Genomic DNA, 19,939 nt, shown 5'->3' with positions numbered 1-19,939 from the left:
TTGTCTGAACTTGGGCAGCCATTGGTTTCGGCTGGCTCACTAGGCACCGGCAGCTCTGGTGACCTAGTTGCTATCTGCTTCCCTCCATGTCTCTGCAGCAGACAGTGATGTGACCTACTTTCAGGGGCCTAGTGATGGTTCAAGAAGGGGTGGAGGGGAACACGAGAGCCTGGACACAGGGCTCCGAAGCATGGGCTCCAGGCACTTCCTGGCCGCCCGCTGCCCTGGTCAAGCACAGCTCAATGGTCTCCTCTCTCCGTCTCCAAAGCCTCTTCCCCCTGCAGACCCTCACCTTGACCCCATCCTCCTTGGTCAGAACAGGAGCTCATTCCTAGCTCAGTCTGTCGGGCCTCTTAAATCTATCATTTTGATGTGGGACCTCCCAACCATCTCACCTCATAGCTCACAGGAGGACAGTGACATCTGTTGAGGCCACTGGGGTAACTTGAAGTGGCTGCTTGGGGCTGGAGGCCAGCAGCCTGCAGCGCCAGCCACCCAAGGCCTGCCACCCGCAGGTGGAGAGAGGACAGCCAGGTCTTGGCCCAACATGACTTAGTCTCAGACACCTATCAGCACACTCTGCTCTGGTTTAATAGCAACTGAAACACTGTGAAGAGTCTAGGAAGTGGTTTCCAAAATTCTGAGCATCTGTGTTAATGCATAAGCTGCAGCTAGGAAGTGTATGCAGGGTCAGCTCTCCAGGGCAGGGGCTGGCAAGCTTTTCCTGTAAAAAGCCAGAAAGTAAATATTTCAGGCTCAGAGGCCACATAGTCTCTGTCATGACTGATCAGCACTGCTGTTTTACAGCAGAAGCAGACACAGCATAGCATAGGAGCGGGGCTGTGTCCCAATAAAGCTTTATTTATAAAAACTGGAGGGGGGCCAGGTCTGCTCCATGGGCCATTGGGCCTACCCCTGCTCTAGAGAGCGGCTGGGAGGCCACGTGCATTCGGCAACATTTCGTCCTCACTCTCTGAGCACTGGCCACCCCTCCCCAACCCGTGCTGACTTCTTGCAGCTGACAGGTGTCCAACCTCCTCCCATCCTCCCTCCGGCTACCTCCCCTTCCTGACCCCCACTGCTACTTGGACCTGCTTTTAGGGAGGGGCCTGACAAATTCAGTCCCCTAAGATGAGGATAAAAGGGTTATATTTATATTTCAAACAAGAAAAATGAAAGGTCAGTGGCTCTCAGTCCTGGCTACTCGCTGACCCCCCCCCACCCCCTGCCCCTCTCTCACTGGGAGCTTCAACACCCTGAGGCCAAGGTCCCACCCCAGAAGCATTGATGCAAGTGGCCTGGGGTGCTGCCCAGGCTGTGGGGATTTGAAAAGTGCTCCAGGTGCCCTGACTGGTGTTGCTCAGGAGGTGGGGCATTGTTCCACAAACCAAAAGGTCACCGGTTCAATTCCAGGTCAGGGCACATGCCTGGGTTGTGAGCCAGGTCTCTGGTTGGGGGGGGGGGGTGTGAGAGGCAACCGATCAATCAATTTTGATCAATTGATGTCTTAAACACTGATATTTCTCTCCCTTTCTTTCTTTCTTTCTAAAAATAACTAAATAAAATCTTACCAAAAAGAAAAAAAAAAGTGTTCCTGGTTATTTCAAAGGGTGCTCAAGTTTGGAGCCACTGCCTTAGACCAAAAGGGGAAAAAATCAGTGGTAGCATTTTTGGAATAAGGGAGCCAGGGCGGTGGGGTTTATTCTTCCCTCTGGGAGGGGCAGGGAGGCAGCTGGTCCAGAGCCTTCGAGACCACAGCACGTGGGTTGTCACCTCAGCCGAGGATGGCTCTGCCCTCAGCTGAGGCTGCCACTGTGTAAGACCTAAGGTTTTTCATTTTCGTATTTCTCTTGATATATAGTATGGTTCTCTACTGACCAAATGCATACTCTGTTAATACTGGTGAATCATCAGAAAAGCTCCTAACATTCAATCACCAGCCAATCAATCAATCAATCAATCCATCCCCCCCAAATAAAAAAGATGACCAAGCCCTGCCTGAGGGAGGGTTGCAGTCGATGCAGGAGACGAGTGAGCAGAGAGGAACTGAAACATAGGCTTAGACACATTCACACGATGTAAGGCAGTGACTCACACACTCTCCTGAAGGCACGGCCACCGGGGCGGATGTCAAAAATCCCAGTGCCTCGGCGGTGCGCCACGCCAATGAAATCAGGATGTCTGAGGGTGGAAGGCTGGCACATTGTTTTCTCTCAAAGCCCTCAGGTGATTCCAATGTGCAGTGACATGTGGGAGCCATGGCAACAAGGTCCTGCTACTCCGAGTGTGGTCCGTGGACCTATTGGGTCAGCATCACCTGGGAGCTGGTGAAGAACAAGGGCGTTCGGGCCTCCCTTCTGTCCTACTGAGTCAGAGTGTGATGTGAATGGGGCCTGCAGGCCATCTGCACGCACATTCCCGTCTGAGACGGTGCTGTCGGTCCTGGAAAGAAAAGACTATGCAGTCCCAGCCAGTCACCGGGGACCACAACGAAGGGAACAGCAAGAGATGCTGAAGGTGGGAGAGTAAGAGAGAGGTGGTGGGAGGGCTTGGGGACAGAGGCCGGGAGGAAACTGGCCTTTGTGTGTGGCGAGCCAGAGTGAAGTAGTCTAAAGCATGATTTCTACAAAAGTAGAACATTAAATCACACGCATCTCACAATTAACAAGCTGAGGTTTTAGGGAAGGATAAAGTGACAATGCCAGGAAAATGGGGTGGTCCTGGAAACTCGGAGCAACAGGGGGTGGTGGAGGATTAGAATGAAGGGAGCCATGAAAGAAGATTCCAGGGACTGTGCATGCCCCCGATGGGGCCAGTGGAGAGCTACGTGTTGCCTCGGGTCGGAGAGGGAGCTGATGAGACAAGACACTGGGCAAAGGCGCTCAGACAGTTTCTTTCCGGAGGAAATACTGGTAAGAGGAGTAGCAGAGCTGGGGAGACCAGACGAGGCTGCAACCTGGGCCTGGGAGAGGAGAACCCGGGGGAAGGTAGAAAAACGGAGCATCCAGGAAGGCCTTTCAGAGCAAGGGACCGATTGTATCTGGACAAGAGAGTCGCTGACCAGTCTGAGCTCTCAAATCTGGGACTGGAGGGAAATCAGCATCTCAAGTATTGTTACAATAAACTCTTCTGGTACTGACCCCTGCAAAGGTTGTCCATGGGAAAATACCAAGGTCTCTAGCAAACGTGACACCCAGAGGGAAGTCGAGAGGAAAAGCTAAGCTGTACACAAGCCCTGGGATTGTCTGCAGCTCCAGTGGGCCATGAAGACCCACAGCAGCCCCGGAGCACAATCCTTTTGTTTGCAGGCCTCTGGAAGTCAAATCGATTCCCAGTTGAGTTGGAGACGCCGGGAGACTTTTCCCATGTTGCAATAGACTGAAACAATAACTGCAGCGTGGATGTTACCACAATTGTTTCCACTGAAGTTATTTTGGGGGAGGCGAGGAAGATTGTCTATTCCAAGACATTTCCTTCGCCCAATTCCTTTTATAAAACCATTGAGGGAAGAAGCCGGAGTCGCCACCAAGGTGGCTGCCCTGCTCAGAAGCACGTGTGCAGTGTCCTGTGGCAAGTGACTCCCAACGGGCCCCCGTGAGCTGCCATGTGTGACACCCATTTACTGATGCCCTCATAGAAGTCCTTGGATTGACTAGTGCCTCTGTTTTCCAAGTACGTCCTCAATGATCGCCTTGCTTGATTCTCATGACAATCTTGTGGATGGCGGTAGGCTGGGGTAAATTTCATCTAGCAATGGGAAATGGAGTAGTAAAGGTTCTTGGTCAAGGGCATCCAGCTTGGAGGGGGTAGGGCAGGATGGAAAACCACGTTGACTCCCAGAGGATGCCTTTGGGGCCTGAGCATGTAGCGAGGCGAACCAGGGCTGCTGTGAGTGTCTCCCCTTCCATTGGTTCATGGTCTACTCACTCTAGCCAATCCCCATGCCAGGCACTGGCTTGTGCTGGATCAGCCAAGAGAAACTGGGGGGTTGCCAGGGCCCCTGAAGTCCAGTGTGGCTGTTACACAGGGTGCATGATGGGGCAAAGGTGAGGTCCAAGGCTGAAAGGAGTGCAGAGGCTGGACTGGGGAGGCCTTGCATGCCAGAACCCTGGTCCTACATGTGATGGAGAGGCAGAGAAAGGCTTAAGCCTGTTAGCAAAATAGCAAGATCTGTGGACTTTGTAGATCATGCTGGAGGTAATGGGGAGGATAGATTTGAAGGGCATAAGCCAAACACAAGGCAGACTAGTTAGGACAATAGTCAAGACATGACAGTAACTAGTGTAGGAATTAAGGATGTGGCAGAGAGTCTGTAAATATTTAAGAATAAAATGGACTGGTTCTGGTGAAGGGCAGAGATGGTGGAATGGGAGAGCCCCATCCACCAGAAATATACCGGCAAACATGACACAGTTCGTGCCCTGAAGGAATCCTGCATCTCTAGAGGGCAGAGGATTCCTGAGCATGCTGCAAGGCTGAGGATAACTGCTGTCAAGAAGACAGAGGTCACTGGACTCATGCTCTGTAAATATGGACTAAGGCCTGGCTAACCCCCTGCTTTTCTACGATGCAAACACCTCACAGGGCAGAGAGGTGAGAGGGCCTCAGCGCTGGCTGCCCGTTAGACACACCAGGGAGCAGTAAAAACAACTTAGCTCCATCTTCCAGAGATTCTGATTTGCCTGTGGTGGGGAGCAGGCATTTTTTAAAGAGCTCCCCAGCTGCTTCTAATGTGCAGCAAGGATTGTGGGGGAGACATAGCACCTCATTTCAGAGACCTTGAAATTGGGTCCATTCAGCTTTGCAGAGGGAGCTGCAGTTTCATGGGACACTAATGGGAGAACTGAAGATGTTCTTCTTAGTTCCTAATTTTTGACTTTGACCTGCCCTGTGGTCTCGGGGTCATCTCCGCTTGTAGCAGGGAGTGGTGCCTCTGTCTAGTGTCTCCAATGACCCAGGAAGACACCCCGGCCCACCTGCAGGATTGGCTCGTTTGGTTCTCTATTTTCCACCAATCCGGTTTCCCCGTTCAGTGCTCGGACATCCCACACCACCACCCAACCTGAGCAGCCTGCCTGACCCACGTGGCCAGCCACTGGTGCTGCCACCCTTTGGGTGTCCTGGAAGGACCCTGCTGAGGGGCGCAATGTGTTCCCTTGATCACACCACACACCAGCCTGGCTGGAACAGCGCTCCTTTTCTGGCGGCCAGGAAAGACCACATAAAGGAACAACTTCTTTTTTCTTGCCATGCCAATGTTTCTCATTTGACCTGGAGGCCACATTGTGAAGCAAATAATGACCCAGGGGCCACTGAGCTGCCCTAGAGGTCACAGGTCAAGAAGAACGAGCCGTTCTCAGCATTTTAGCACCCTGACAGAACACTGTGTGTGTGCGCGTGTGTGTGCGTGTGTGTGCACCTGAGTTCTGGGGCAGGTGGGGTGTGGGCTCGGCCGATGGAGCCCCTGCTGTCAGAATGTCAGCCTCCTATGGCCAAGTTTGCTGGGCATCTTTGCCGTGAGTTCCTAAAAATGCATCACAAAATGCATCACACAATGCTCAGGTGCGTAATCAAACATCACTCACATTTCCAGGAGAAAATCTACACGCTCGTGGGGGACCTCTGACCAGAGCAGGTGAACGAGGTCATACACTAGGGTCTCTGAAGAACCTGGAGAATGTGGCAGCAGCTTTTCTCCTCTGCAGATTACCACTGCACTTGGGCCCGGGGGGTGGGGGGCTACAGGGGGCGCTCTCCCTGGTGTGGGCCCTCGGACTCACAACAGTCTGTAGGATTCAGCTCATCATCTCCCTGCTGGGGCGGGATGTCTGTCTGGGCCTCAAGTTCCCCAACTGCAAGGTGAACGGAGCTGGGCTAGAGGACCTCAAGATTCCTTCCAGGACAAACACTCTGTATCGGCCTGTAGCATTACAGTCTTGTGACTCCTTCCTTTTGAAGAGATAGAACTGGGTACCTTGCCTTGTTGGCTGCTAGATATTACTCTCCGAGGTGGCAGGGGGGTGGGGGCCGGGGGGGAGGTTCTCTTTAGCTGGAAATGTTCTAAATTCAAAGGCTGGCTTTCTAGAAAATGCACCAGAGACCTAGGTGTTCAAATCAGACTCATGTTTGTGAAACTTGCTTAAAACCAGGGGCAGCCTGCTCCCAACGGCTTCCCACAGCTCCAGGACTCGGTCCTCGCCTCTGGCCATCGTGGTTTGTCATGCTGACAATTTTGGCCAGAAGCTGTCACGGGTCTTGAGGAAAGAACACCTTTTTTCTCAATTTGCAGGAAGTGGTCCGATTGGCCAGGGTCAGGGTTGGTCCAGGTACTAGAATGCTTTCCGAAAGCCTCTTTAGGGGTGAAAAAAGGACTCCCAGGCATGGCCAACGGCTCAGCATTTAGAACTGAGATGAACTAGAGAATGGGATGCGGTTGCTGTCCGTGAGGTGTGCGGATCACAGTGCAGAAAATCCTTCTCTGCAGCGTTTACACAGGCCCCGCCTACGGCCTCTTTCTGGGCAGCCCCGGTCACCTGTGCACCGCCGGGCCGAGGCCGGGGCCTCAGCAAGTGCCTGCCTGGGGGCGGGGAACAGCTGCTGTTAGTCGCTCAGGGGGCCTTGCTGTTCTGGTCACATGGCAGGTGGCGGGATGGGGTTGGGGGGCAGGGTACAGAGATGGAGGGGCTGCTCTGGTGCGACTTCCTTTTCTTTCTTCTTTTTCCCAATTTCCTGTCCACAGAATGTTTTATGCGGAGACACGGCAGTGCCGCAGCCTTCCCAACGACACCGACGGATGCTGATCCCTGGTGAAATTCTCAAATTACGCAAGGACCCGTCACGGAATTCATCATAAACACAACTGCAGGCTGTGCGTGGAGAGCAGCGACCCCAGGGCCCCGGACCTGCCGCTGGATTGGCTGCGTGTGTCCTTGGGTGCAGTCCCTTCCCATGGGGGGTGGGGGTGGTGCTTGTTCCCCTGCAGACCCCGTAGGGTTCAGAATACTTTCCTGGTGGGACAGCATGCTGGCTCTGTGGTCTCCAAGACGGATGCACTGCCTCACGCTGGCCACACCTCACCCCTGCACCAGGCCAATGCAGCCGAGTGTCCTCCCCAGTGGTCTAGGTGTCCTCAGAGTCTCCTATGCCTTGGCCCACCCTTCTCTGACCCTCTCCACCCCCTCACCCCCATCCCAAGCACACCTCAGCTTTATCCTGCACATTGGGATTTAGGTGACAATTTGTTAAGGGATGAATCCTTGCCAGTGACATGCAGGAAACAGCCCTTCTAGGTAACAGGATCTGCCTGGAGTCTGTGCCCTCAGGGGCTCTGTGTTCCCGAGGAGGAGCTGCTGGCAGAGCTGGGCACAGCCCAGCCCCCCCTTCTTCGGGGCACCACCTTGTAACACGCTGGTGTGATGCCAGGGGAAGTGCCCTGCCCACCCTTCAGGGCACGCTTGTCCATGTCAGGCTTAGGAACTCCCAAGCGGGGAGGTTAGAGGCTCCAGAAGTTCCTCACAAATGGTTTTTGGGAACCGCAGAGTGTGTGGGCTGCTGAAATTCAAATGGGCAAGAGGCAGGGCCAACTCTTCTTCTCTAGGAGGGCTTCTGCAGCCAGGCTACCACCGGGGGTGGGTGGGGTCCCTTTCTCAGTCATGCCCTCGGGGAGAGATGCCCTGGGGAGAGACGCCCTCGGGGAGAGACGCCCTCGGGGAGAGACGCCCTCGGGGAGGGGCTCTGACGGCTGCGGGAGGGAGGCCAGAACCACCTGGTGGCCGGCAGGTTTTCGGGGCGACTGTGACAGGCTTTGTTGCCCCTGCTCTCTGTGCACAGTTGGCTCACATACTTGCTCTGCCATTTTAACACCTATCCATGGGCCTGTGAGGTACCGAGCTCCAGCCGTGTGCCCAGCCCTGCCCCAGGTGTGGTGCTGGCCGACGGCCCTGCGCCCAGGACCCCGGAGGCTTGGCTCGGGAAGAGTCCCAGCAGGAAGGGTTAAGTGCAAAGCAAGGCAGGGCGTGTCTGCATGCTAAATGTCTGGGCAAAGGGCCTTGTCCTTGGGACATCTCCCTGGTGGCTCTTGGCTCCTGCGGGAGCCTTACAAGCCTCTCTGTAAGGTCTGAACCAAGCAAATTTTCCCGAGCCCCTCAGGCAGTTGGGTGTGTGCATGCTCCCTGTGCTCTACAGATCTTTGAACCACAGGAAAGGAAAGAGCCTCTTTATTGGCATTTGGGTCAATCCTGCTGCCTCCTGCATGTTCTAACCCCAGGGACAACACGCCCGGGGCCTCAGCCACAGGCCTGGACTCAGAAGACTGATCGCTTCATCCCTCTGCCCTCAGATGCGAACGAACATCTGCTCTCACTGCAGCCGCCATGAGCGCTCAGCATCACCAACACACACTCTCTTTCTGTTTCCACGATCACTTAAATCCAATCACATCGGACTTCTGTCTCGACATGGTGGAATAGCCACATGCAGTTCTTCAATTCCCCTGCTCTCGTTAAAAAAATGTTATGGACCCACAGAGGCACACAGGAAGGAGTATCTTGAACTCAGCAGAGAGAGATGCCAATGAGCAATGCACTGAGCACGCCTGCAACCTTGCGGGAGCCCAGAGCTCGGAGCCAGGGTTCCAGGGCCGAGAGAAACTAGCAGAACCGGATGAAGGTCTGCATGTGGGACTCCCGGTGTCCCCTGTCCCACCCCACGCAGCCAGGCAATGATGCTTTAGTCCCTGCTCCAGGGCAAAGGCTCAAGCTCAGTTTCTGGAGAAGCTGAAAAAGAAGCTCTGACCTGGGGACACAGGTGCTCAGAAAATGGGAGGAAAGGAAGGGTCAGAAACGCAAGGGGATTCTGTACCAACAAGCACACCTAGCACCTGGGTCTGTGTTTCTAGAAGGCATCGTGAAAAAGTACCCAGGTTCCCTGGATACCGGTGGATTCCAGGGCCAGGCAGAGCAAGCATGGGGGGGGATGCGGTGAGGGGGGACCAGAACAACTGCTGGTGCCGGTGAGTAAGGAAGGACCTGGAGAACAATGAGGACATTTTAGAAATACACAGACATGAGTGTGGAGGGGCTCCCATGCTCCAACGTGGGACAACTGGAGCATCAAAATAAGTAATAGTAGGGGATTAAAACTCTTAGAGTGAAATGAAAATCTATAGGCCAAGCCATAATAGATTAAAAAAATTAGGTAAATAAATAGGGAAAAAGGAAAGATCTTTCTCACAGTAGAAAGCCACTTACAAAAATGTACATGGATTGAGAAAAGTCACCATTTGCCAACCAGTGTGATGACATTTTAGGCAAGAATCACCAATGAACAAAGCCAGTAGGTCAGCCTATTATCAGAAACAGAGTATTTACATTGTTGCAAATATCTCCTGAGGGGCCCACCTTTGAAGGGCAGGAGGGTAATGAGCTGCTCAGGACCCTAACGCGCAAGGGCCCACCCAGGGCTGCCGGGGCCAATGGGCTATCTGGGGCAGGGCCAGTGACAGGAACAGTCGCTGGAGTCTGGGGGACTGTGTGCTACTCAGCCCTTCACATCCTTGGCTGTCCAACAGCGCTAGATTCTTTGTCCTTCACTTGAGAAAAACAATTGTTAAGAAAATAACCAACCAAAAAATCTGGCAGCAAATAAAAGGGAATAAGTGATGTCAATTACTCCAGATAGAAAATGGAACTGTATTGCAACCATTAAGTTTGCTCAGAGACGAGGCATTGTCCCCTGCACTAGAAGAAATGATGACGCTGCACCCCACCAGCTGTCAGCAGGTGCTGCAAAGGCAACCGTGTTGCCCCACGGATGTATCCAATGGGTACGCTGAGCACCTTAAACCTACACAGTGCTCTTTGTTAAACATATCTCAACAACAAGATGATACAGGAAAAGAAAAAGCGGGAGAGGAATAAAAGAAATGGTTAAGAGCCAGCTGCTCAAAAGCAGGTCCCAAGGCCTTGGCTTTCGAACCCCGAGGGGCCACAGGCTTGTTCCAAACGCAGCTCTCAGCCTCCCCCCGCCCTTCCAGACGCCGCAGGCGTGAAAGGCCCTGAGAACCTGCATTTCTAACCAGTGCCCGGGAGACACCGATGCCAAGGTCTGAGGACCCCACTGTGAGGGCCACAGTTTTAAGGCTCACAAAGGTGAAGATGTTTTCCCCTCTCAGGACTGGGTGTGTGTGTTGTGGGGACAGGAGTGTACGTGAGCAGGAGATACATACACACCACTGACGTGCAGCTCAGTGCAGGGCAGCTCAGATGATTCAACAAACAAAGGGGGTTATCAGGGAGGGCTGCACGGAGGAGGTGACCTTCAGGCGGTCTTGGAAGAACGGGTGTGTGGCTGGCAGGCAAATGAAGTGGGACTGGAGCTGCTGGATCAAGGGAAAAGGAAAAGTCTGGGATGTCCTAGGGGCCTCGAAAACTATTAATAAAGAAGTTTTAAAACCTTTATCTTTCTGGGTCTCAGTTTCCTTGTCTGTGTAATGGGGTGACAGGCAGAAGGCCTGAGTAGGCCTTTTCCAGCCCTGGCACACTATATGATTTGGGGGGTGAGCAGGGGAGGGAGTCATGTCATCCAGCCAGTGGCCTCACCATGCCGGCTGTCCCTTGCAAAGCGGAGGGACCCTGTGGCTGCTCATACGCACTGGGTCTGTCCATCCAGCTGCTGCCTCCAGAACCCTGGCCCAGCCTGGGAAGTCAAGGCGGACCCGGAGGTGTCACCCACGTTGCTGACCTCTCACGGGACCATCCCCCCCCCCCCCCCGGCTGTGCAGAGCCCAGCGGCCTGGGATTGTGCGGCAGCTCACAATGGAAGGAAGAGGGTGTAGGAGGGAGGTCCCCGGGCTGACCCTGGTATTGTTCTTGGGCCAGAAGAAAGCTTCCTCCGGCCTGGCCACTGCGGTGCCAGAAACAACGGTGTCCAGCCACTGAGAGTCGGCGCGCCTGGCGCGGCCCGGGAGCCGGGGCCCATTCACAAACGCCTGCTGCAGAGCACGTAGCCCTGTCCGCCCCCCGCCCCCTCTGCGGTGGCCGGCTGCTCCCGGTGAGAGAAGCTGGGGTCAACGAAAATAACCGGCTTCTCCGCCCCCAACCTCGCTGCCGCCAGGAAGGAGAACACGACCAGAAATGGCATGCTGGCTAATAAAGGAATAATGGATGCTTCACACCCGCAGTGACACCTTCCTCTTCCCCCCTCTGGGCTGCTCCTTCCACTGACTGGGGACAAAGCAGGAAAGGTGCTGGACCAGGATGCAGCCTTGTGGAACTAGGTCCGGCCCAAGTCAGCCAGGGCCGCTGTTCAACCAGCCCTGGGGGCTTCTCCAGAAACGGACGGGGGGCTCCAGTCTCTCCCGGCAGGGGCTGCCGACTCACCGGGGGGCGAGTGTGTGCGGCTCGCGAAGACCTGCTTCTGACATCCGTAGACAAGGTCCCGGAGGCCGGTCCAGGGCCAGGAGGGCAGCGCCTCTCCTCCGTGAGGTGACCTTTGCCCAGCCGAGGCCGAGATGGACGCAGACTTCGGTCTGGCCTCTCCTGTGTCTGTTACCCCCCTCACCACCGAGTGTCCTGTCCTGTCCTGTCTGAATGAGCCCACTCTCTGACACGGAGCAAAGGATTCTGGGTATGGTCTGGCCCAAGGCAAAGCACGGAACAGAACCTTTCGGCGGCAAGTTGTGTGTTTAAGGGACACTGGCCTGTCCCTAACAGGAACAGAACTTCTTCCCCTGGCCACCGTGGGAAGATGTGGACACCCTAGGACTTCCCTAGGGGTCCCAGCAGCAGCAGGGCAGAGGGCCTGAATGGGCCCTACCCCTCAGCTGCCTAAATCCTTTCTCAGCTCAGGAACATCTGGTTGGGTTCCTGTTTGGTCAACCCTCCTCTCTGTTTATAGAAGTGTCCCCTCAGGCCCCCCAGGCCCCCCATTCTCTACAGCCTCCTTTTCTTCTGAATCACACTGCTTGCTCAGTGCTGCCGCCCTTGGGGCTGTGCCTTCTCTGTTCCCTCTGCAGACCGCCCCCTGGCCACCTCCCAGGCCCGGTTCCAGGTCTGCCCCCTGCAGGAGGCACAACTGTAAGAGAGGCAGGAAACAAGCAGAGAACCTCAAAACTGGCCTCAGATCAAGTCCCCAAACGTCCACCCTATCTCCGAGGACTGAGTGGTCTGCTTTATCCAGGACAGCTTCACGGAGGAGGTAAAATCTGAACAGGGCCAGGAAAGCGGGGGAGGATCTGGGTGACGGAGCGGTAAGGACACCCAGGTGAGGGGGGGGCGGGCCTGCCTCCCCTCGGCCTCAGGTCTGCGCTGGCGGTAGGTGCTGTTTCAGTCTCAGGCGACCTGCACCCTCTACTGCCCCACGGAACTCGCGTCCCCTGTGTGGCCAGCTCAGGGGCTCCGTGCTTGCTTCCAGTTATCACCAGACCACACCACGTCGGGACAATGGTGTGGGTTCACAGACAGCTGTCACTATGGCCCTGGTTTATATGCTGACCCTCAGCGTGGCCCTGTGATGTAAGTCACACAGGTGTACGGCCACGTTTAAGAAACGGTAGCTCAAAGAGACTGATTAGGACGCACCGCACCAAGTTTGCGGAACTCGGGGGCTCTCCGATGACGTCGGTGCATGAACTCCAGGACTCTGCCACCCGTTCTAACGCCCAGGGCATTTTTCTGTTCGTATTCCAGATCGGCGTTTGGCAAACGTTTCTGTAACGGGCCAGAGGGCAAGTATTCCAGGCACCGCGAGGTAGGGTCCACATCACGATTAGCCGGTGCTGCCTGGAGCACCAACCAGGCCGCAGCGAGCGGAGGGACGAGTGGGCGCGGCCGCTGACACTGTACCTGTGGGAACAGGCTGGGGCTGGGCTTGGTTTGTGGGCCACAGTTGGCCAACCCCCGTGTAAGACCCAAGCCGTGCTCTGGGTAACTGCACCAGTCCCAGGAGAAGGGAGGGTGTTCTGCGGACTTAGAGCCAGAACTTGCTCCCTGCTGTCCCAGCTCCCTGTGAGCTGCCCGTCACCATCTGCCCCCCCCCAGCCCTGTGACAACTGGGTTGTCACAGCCTGTTGCCTAGGGACTTTCCTACTTGTCACCAACAAAGCCTTCACACCCCCCGCCAATAATAATAATAATGTCTTGTAAAGAGATTCGTAAATGACAAAAACACAGATGGGCTCGCTTCACGGGGCACGTGGCCTATTCCCAACGGCCTGGCTACCTGGCGGCCTCAGACAGGAAGTGGGGGCTGGAGAGCCGGGCCCCTTTGTGTGGGGGTCTATTTTTGTCCCTTGGGCGGAAGCCTGAGAGGTGGGGCCCTCAGAGGCGAAGGGGCTCTCCCAGGTAAGCACGCCTCCTTGATCGCCTCCTTGGTCCTTGAGGCAGCGTCTTGGGTCACAGGGATGAGAGAGAAGCCACTGGAACCTTTCCAATTAAACAAAATAAAAAAAAGGAAAAGGAAAAACCATTTCTCTTCCTCTTTCAAGGGTGTCAGGAAGGGTCTCTCCCTCTCATTCTCTCTCTCCTCTTTTTCCATTTTTAGTGCCTCCGAAAGAAAAAAAAAGACATCCACATTCTTGTTCCTGCCTACGAAGGAAATGACATTCGTCCCTCGCTCGCTGTACGTGACCGGCCGCCTAGAATGAGAACACAGTTTCCCAGCACCTCTTCCTCCGCCTCGTTCCCCCTCCAACAAAGATGCCGGGGAGTGCGGCTGTCCGAGTGCCAATCCCTGCGCCCCTGTTGACAAGCCGTGGGGTTTGGAACAAGGCATTTGCTCTCGGTTCCCTCCTTGGCAGAAACGACGCAGGCCGTGGTCGCTGCATTTCACAGGGCGGTGCTGTGAATTCAGAGAGGATGTGCGGACACGAAGCCCAGACGGTGCTGGATTCGTGGGGACCCCTGAGGAGGAGGCACAGGCTCTGGACCCGGGTGCTGGGGCTGAGTCCTTCTGAGGCAGGGCTTGTCAGGGCTCATTCCGTCACCCGAAATTTAGTGGGCCCTGTGCGTGCCCCCGTGGAGCTTACCTTCATCTCAGCAGGAGGACGCAGGCCCCCAGATAAATAAAGCACATGCGTGATTCTAAAGTGAGGTGGGGGAGGGTGTTCCAAAGGCCTTCTGGAGAAGGTGACATTGGACCAGTACCAACTGCCCCTTGTGAAGAGTGACCAGGAACAGCAGGGACGGCACATGGAGACAAGGCCAGAGGAGAAGGCCGGCGCAGGCCGTGGGGCACGGGCTTGTGCAGGCGAATACTGGTGCCATACAATGGTTGTTGGGTGCGCCAAGGGGACCTCAGAGAATTCCCTGTCCGGCCCACTGGAGAGGCAGTGGGCCCTGCATTTTAACTCAGTCCATCACGGCTAACACAGTGCCTGGTCCACAGACAGCTGCTCAGTCGGTACTGGTGGGCCCAGTGAACGGACTCAGACTGTACCTTCGGTGGCACCAAGCAGTGACATGAAGCAGCACTTTGGGGAAAAGGAGAGGGCCCAGGAGAGAGAGGTGGAGCTTGGCTTTCAAATGACTTTGTTCCTTGGATTCTTGGGATATGTTAATAATCCTAATGCCTGGGAGTTAGCATATCCTGGAAGTTTCCAGAAGACTTGGCAACAGAGCTGGCATAGCTCTAGGGAACAATAAAGTCACTCCTTCCCATCGGGACGGCTGGGAACTGGGCTGCGCACAGCAGCTTCCATCCAGTGTGGGGCGGCCCCTTTCCACTAAACTGATTTCCAAACCGCAACGGCGCCACCTGCTGGAGAATTAGGGCTGCTCCCGCATCTGCCACCATTTTTACCCAGCCACTCTCCACCTTGTTGGAAAGCCTGGTCATCCCCGGCCCGAGGTGCTTTTCATTCCGAAAGCTCATTTGTCCCTCAGATTCCTCGGGCATGCGTCTGCGTGGGCATGCATGCGTGTGGGGGGTGGTTCTTGTCCTGTGGTTATTTGGGGCAGAGCAGGGCAATGAGGTACTTAACCCAAGTCTACTGCCTCCTCTGTTAACTAGTCTCCTGTCCTCTCTCTGGGTCCTGTGTGAGGAAAGTGCCTTGGACACACTCTCATGAGGTCAGAAATGCCACTTCACCCACCCTGAGTCTTCTGGACCCCTCTTCAGGGAGTGTCTTGGTGCCATATGGAGCCCAGAAACCCCACCCGACCCGGGTGTGTTCCTACTTGGTGTGTGGGCCACCAGGGCCTCCCTGTGGGGCACCTGTCAGGCTCACTGGGATCAGTCACCAGAGGTCAGCACCACGCGCCTGACCAGGTCAGAGTGGGCTCAAGAGTTCACTGCAGGCAGACACAGAGTTTACTCTCAAAATTTCCTAACAGGAAGGCAAAAAGGGAAATAGGTTGGATTATGTAGTTCCTACAGTCAGACAAAAAAAATGAACCCCCCAAAACAGAAGACATAATGTTAGTCTGGCAGAAAATTCAAAGAAAAATGATTAAAATGTGTCCTTTCAGAAAGTTTGAGCAAGACACAGAGTAATTCAACAACATATTTCAACTGGAGTTTCGTAGAAGACACGGAGGCCCCCGGGTGGTGTGGAAGACGGAAGCACCATTTCCCCTCAACCCCAAAGCCTCGGGGGCCCCTGTGCTCTGGTAACCCATGGAGCAGCCTCAGTTGCCAGAAACTGCAGAGTTGATTTCCTTGCCTTCACACTGACCTTGGTCGAGCATAAACTGGCTGGGATTACAGAGCTCCATCTTCCCGCTGCACACGGGCTACCAGGGCCCTCCTTCCACAGGCAGAAGCCAACACTCCGTGACCCCCAAGTCCCACGCTGCTGTGGGGAACACCACCGGCACCCCTCACTCAGTGGGCAAGCACCCTCCTCGTCTGTGAAGCTGACAGAAGCTTAAAAGGTGTTCCCAGGGGTCTCAGGAGTATGTTGTGGGGTACTCTCGGGAGGACTGTCAGGCCTTTTGGCCAAACAGGTGCTTCCCTACATCTTCGTGTGATTGCCTCTTTTACTGCCTCATCCTCTTCCTTGTTGTGGGGAGGAAGGGCCTAAGCGTTGCCTTGGGCCATTTGGGGGACAATTTACATGGTGAGCACTAAGGCTGCTGGGGACAAGGGACTTCCCACTGCAAACACCAGACTGTGGAGCCTCCAGAGTGGTATGCTGGTGCCCTCTAGTGGGAGAAGACTACAGGTGCAGACGACTGTCCGCAGGGCCTCTGCACCAGCTGCACCTGACCCTGCCGCCACACTGCGGGCAGGATTACAAATGATCAGGGCTGGAGTGTCCGCACCACTGTCAACACAGCGGGCCAGCCAGCCCCTCCCATCACCCACACCGTTCACAACAGAGATGCCAAAAATGCAGGTGGGGCCCCTAAGCTCCATTCTAAGCTCGGTCGTATGGGTTTTAGCTTCTACCTTGCCGCACGGTGTCACAAACTGGGACCGTGACTGACGTCTGCCCCCAAACCACGTCAACATGCTCAAAGCCTCCAGCTTCCCACCCCAGATCAGGGCTCTTGGGGAGCAGTGCTAGCTAGCCTCGGCTTACCTGAAGCTGCTGATGGTGTACGGATGCCAAAATCTGGTTGCTGGCTCTCACCTAGCCCAGCTCACCTGGTCTTCAGCTATCTTTACAAGGAAGCAGACCTTGGGGGCAGTCACCATCAACAGCATCAGCTCTAAATGCTTTCATGGGGGAAGAACCTTGCTGGGAAAAATGCAGGCAGCTACTGTCTGCCCTGCTGCCCCAGGTCCTCGGCAGCTCCAGGGGCCTGAGCCCCAGCAGCCCCCTTGATGGGAGCCCCTGAGAGACAGCATTGCATGCCCCCCCCCAGATGCATTGCACACTGTGGAAATAGGACCAGAGGGGGTCACCAGGATAGAAGGTCCTTGGCTCTGGCTGGAGCAGAGGATGTACAAGCACCTGTCAGCATCAGAGCTCTGACTGGGGCACCCCCACCTGGGACCGTTCACTGCAACACGTGCCCCATGCATGACTCCTGGAGATCTACCACAGGCATCGAGTCTGGGGGCCACTGGAGCCCTCCGCACACACATCACGGCGGGATGGTCTGGACCAGGAGGCGGCCACCCCGACCCCCGTACCAGGGCGGCACATCCAATTATGCCTCGTCGGGACTGGGGGCCAGCAGGAGTGCTTGGGCCCTGCCCAGGCCCAGGCCCGAGACCTGGGGGGAGGGGTATGTGTGGGGACTCTGCCCCTGGGCCTACCTGCCAGGCCGGGAGGACCTTCTCGATGTCATTCAGGTTGATCCCATCCCCATCTTCCAGCTTTCCTTTTCCACACCTGGGTCAGAAAAGACAGAAAGACACTGAAAGGGTGGCACACCCATCCGGTCCTGTCCCAGCTCGGCCCAGAAAGGCAGGGACGGTCAGGTGACATCCGGTCCTATGGGATGCAGGCCCGCAGAATCAGCCCGTCTCACCAGGAGGAAACAACCCGAGACCCTGGAGCCGCTGTCCTGACAATTGGCAGCACCGGCCACTGTCGGGGACAAAGGGCTCCTGCAGAGGGGAACACTGTGACCTGCCGGAGGGTGGTGGCATGGAAGTGCCAGTTTCCCTGGACCTTCCAGGCAAAGACCCAGGCTCTTTGCTGATTCCCCCAAACCTGCCACAGCTCTGTGAGGCCCCTTACACAGAAGAGGAGATGAATGAAGAGGGACCAAGCAACTTTCTCAGGGTCGCACAGGACCCTGAGGGGGCTTCCTTCTGCCTTGGGCCAGTCCAGCAACACTGTCTTCACACCCTCCACGGGCAGGTGGCCTCCAGGCCAGAGACACGGCCCTGAGTCACTGCCAAGGTCCACGTCTCCTGTGTATTTAAGGTGCCACTTAAATGACTTGGGCACCAGACTAGTGGGGTCGGAACCCCAGCTGCATCCCTTTGCTGGGTGACTCTGCACGAGTCACTTAACCTCTCTGTACCTGTTAACTCATTTGGAAAACCAGGATAATTAATAGTGCTGAACATGATCAGGCGAAGGGAGGATTAAATTAATGTATCGAAGTGCTTACAACCTTTCCGGGCACACGTGCACATTTGATATACCATTTTTAACACTAAACATATTATCATGGCAGATATAGGTGATAGAAAAACAACAACACAATACAATAAAGTAAACACCAGGACTGCCCCTACTTCCACTACTATTACTGCCATTACTGCTACTGGGGAGGAGCCGCGGTGCGGTGATTGGTTAGGAGCGTGGATTCTCATTTCTACTGGGAGTAGTTTCTGCATCCGTCGAAGTGAGGAGAGTAATAACAGCTCCTGCCTCCCTAGGCTGTGGTGGGTTTTCAGTAATACAAGGTAATACCACTTAGAATGGTATCAGCCCAGGACCTGTGCACAATATTAGTTACTGCTGTTGTTACGTAATTACTACTGACTCGAGAATGGCAGGGGTTCCCCAGGAGCTTGGTGGCAGTGTTTTAGCTGCCGAGTTAAAGCTACTTTCAAACTTCAGGGTAATTAGTTTATTTTTCCGTGTGTGCCACCTGTCTGTTGTGTTTTGGGCTCTGGCAACCTCCCTTGGAGTCACGGAAAAAACACATCCAACTGGTTCCTGTGCCCAGGCAGCTCACAGCTTCGGAAACAAGCCTCTGTCACCTGACAGGGCAGTACATCTGAGCACCAGTAGGGGGCGGCATGAGAAAAGTGCTCTGAAAGTCTTATCGACAGAGCAAACCTGGAACCCCAGGAAGAGAGACCTCGTGGCTGCAAAAAAGAGCAAAGGCTTGGGCGCAGTAAATGTGCCCTATGCTCATACTTCCCAAGTGGGAAGGGTTTCTGTGTGGGCTCCGGCTGGGGTGGGCCCCAGCGTCAACACTCTGTAGGCAGGGCCCTTGGCATCACAGTGGCGTTGGGTTGGGGGTAAGAGAGGGCATGACAGGAACCCAGGAGAGCGTTGTCTAGAACATTCTGGGCAAGGGGGTGGTTGCAGGGGATGGGTCATGACTGGCAGAGCAGAGAGCCGGGGACAATGCCCCAGGCAGAGGGCAAAGGCCTGGAGTTGAGCGCAAGCAGGCTGCCAGCAGGGACGTGAGTGTTTGCGGCTGGAGTGGGGAGAGGGTGGAGCGCCAGGGGTGGGTTTAAAGGGGCAAGATGACCCTGGAGGGCCAGGCTGGACAGACTGCTGGGGGTCTGGCAGGTGGAACTGGGGCGGGAGGAGTGTAAGGAGAGAAAAGAGGAGAGTTCTTGCCCTCTCCACCTCCACCCCAGCCTCGTGATGTGCTGAGCTGCAGATGAGGTGTGGAAAGGTCTGGAAATACCCAACCACCTTCTCACTAGCAAATCTGCCTGGAAGAGACAGGCTGCTGGCCTGTGACGTCCCTGACTGCTTGTACTCATGTCCATCTCGCTGTGCCATGGTGGTGAGGAAGGAGGGACCCGGGGACTCTGGGCTGACACTGTCTCCCCTCAGTCATGTGTGTGTACAACACACCCCTGGCTCCAACTGGCATGGACTCTCATTTGTACCTCGGCAGCCCCAGGGGTCAGCAGTGGGTGGTGTGCAGGGAGGGCTGTGTCCCCCTGGGCCCTGGACCCTCCCTCTCTGGGGCTCACAGCCCCTTGGAGGACTGCAGGCTTAGAGGGCAGAAGGGTGATAGAGACAAGCTGAGTCACTGCTGCCAGCAGTTTCCAAGGCAACAGCTTTTTTTCCAGTGTCTTTCCCTCCCTGGATACACGGGCTGCAGGAAGCCTTGGCAACAGAGTGGTACCCTGTCTGCTGCTGTCCCTCTGTGGAGTCTGTCCCCAGCGCAGCAGGGCTCTGAAGGTGACACAGTTCCTGGCCCAGCCACAAGGTGGCCACAGGACGCTGCACCTGGACTCACCTGGAACCAGGATGAGACAGAATTTGCCAGAACCAGGGGCCTGTGGGAGACCCCAGCTGACTGTCAGCAAATCCTAGGGGCTCCCATGAGTGGGTGAGCCTGGCCTG

The 19,939-nt window shown here is 55.5% G+C and overlaps 1 protein-coding gene across 2 annotated transcripts in view; it reads right to left on the bottom strand.

Moving 5' to 3' along the window:
- The window catches only part of CTIF (cap binding complex dependent translation initiation factor), a 242,874-nt gene that overhangs the window by 135,477 nt on the left and 87,458 nt on the right, over positions 1-19,939 (bottom strand). For both annotated transcript variants that reach the window (XM_037165004.2, XM_037165005.2), the window contains exon 6: positions 17,203-17,278. In XM_037165004.2, coding sequence (XP_037020899.2) covers positions 17,203-17,278 — 76 coding nt within the window. The remainder of the gene's footprint in view (positions 1-17,202; positions 17,279-19,939) is intronic.

Source organism: Artibeus jamaicensis, unplaced genomic scaffold (genome assembly GCF_021234435.1).
Source record: "Artibeus jamaicensis isolate MK-2021 breed Jamaican fruit bat unplaced genomic scaffold, CSHL_Jam_final contig_354, whole genome shotgun sequence".
Taxonomy (NCBI): Eukaryota; Metazoa; Chordata; class Mammalia; order Chiroptera; family Phyllostomidae; genus Artibeus; species Artibeus jamaicensis.
This window is presented reverse-complemented; position numbering and strand designations above follow the sequence as displayed.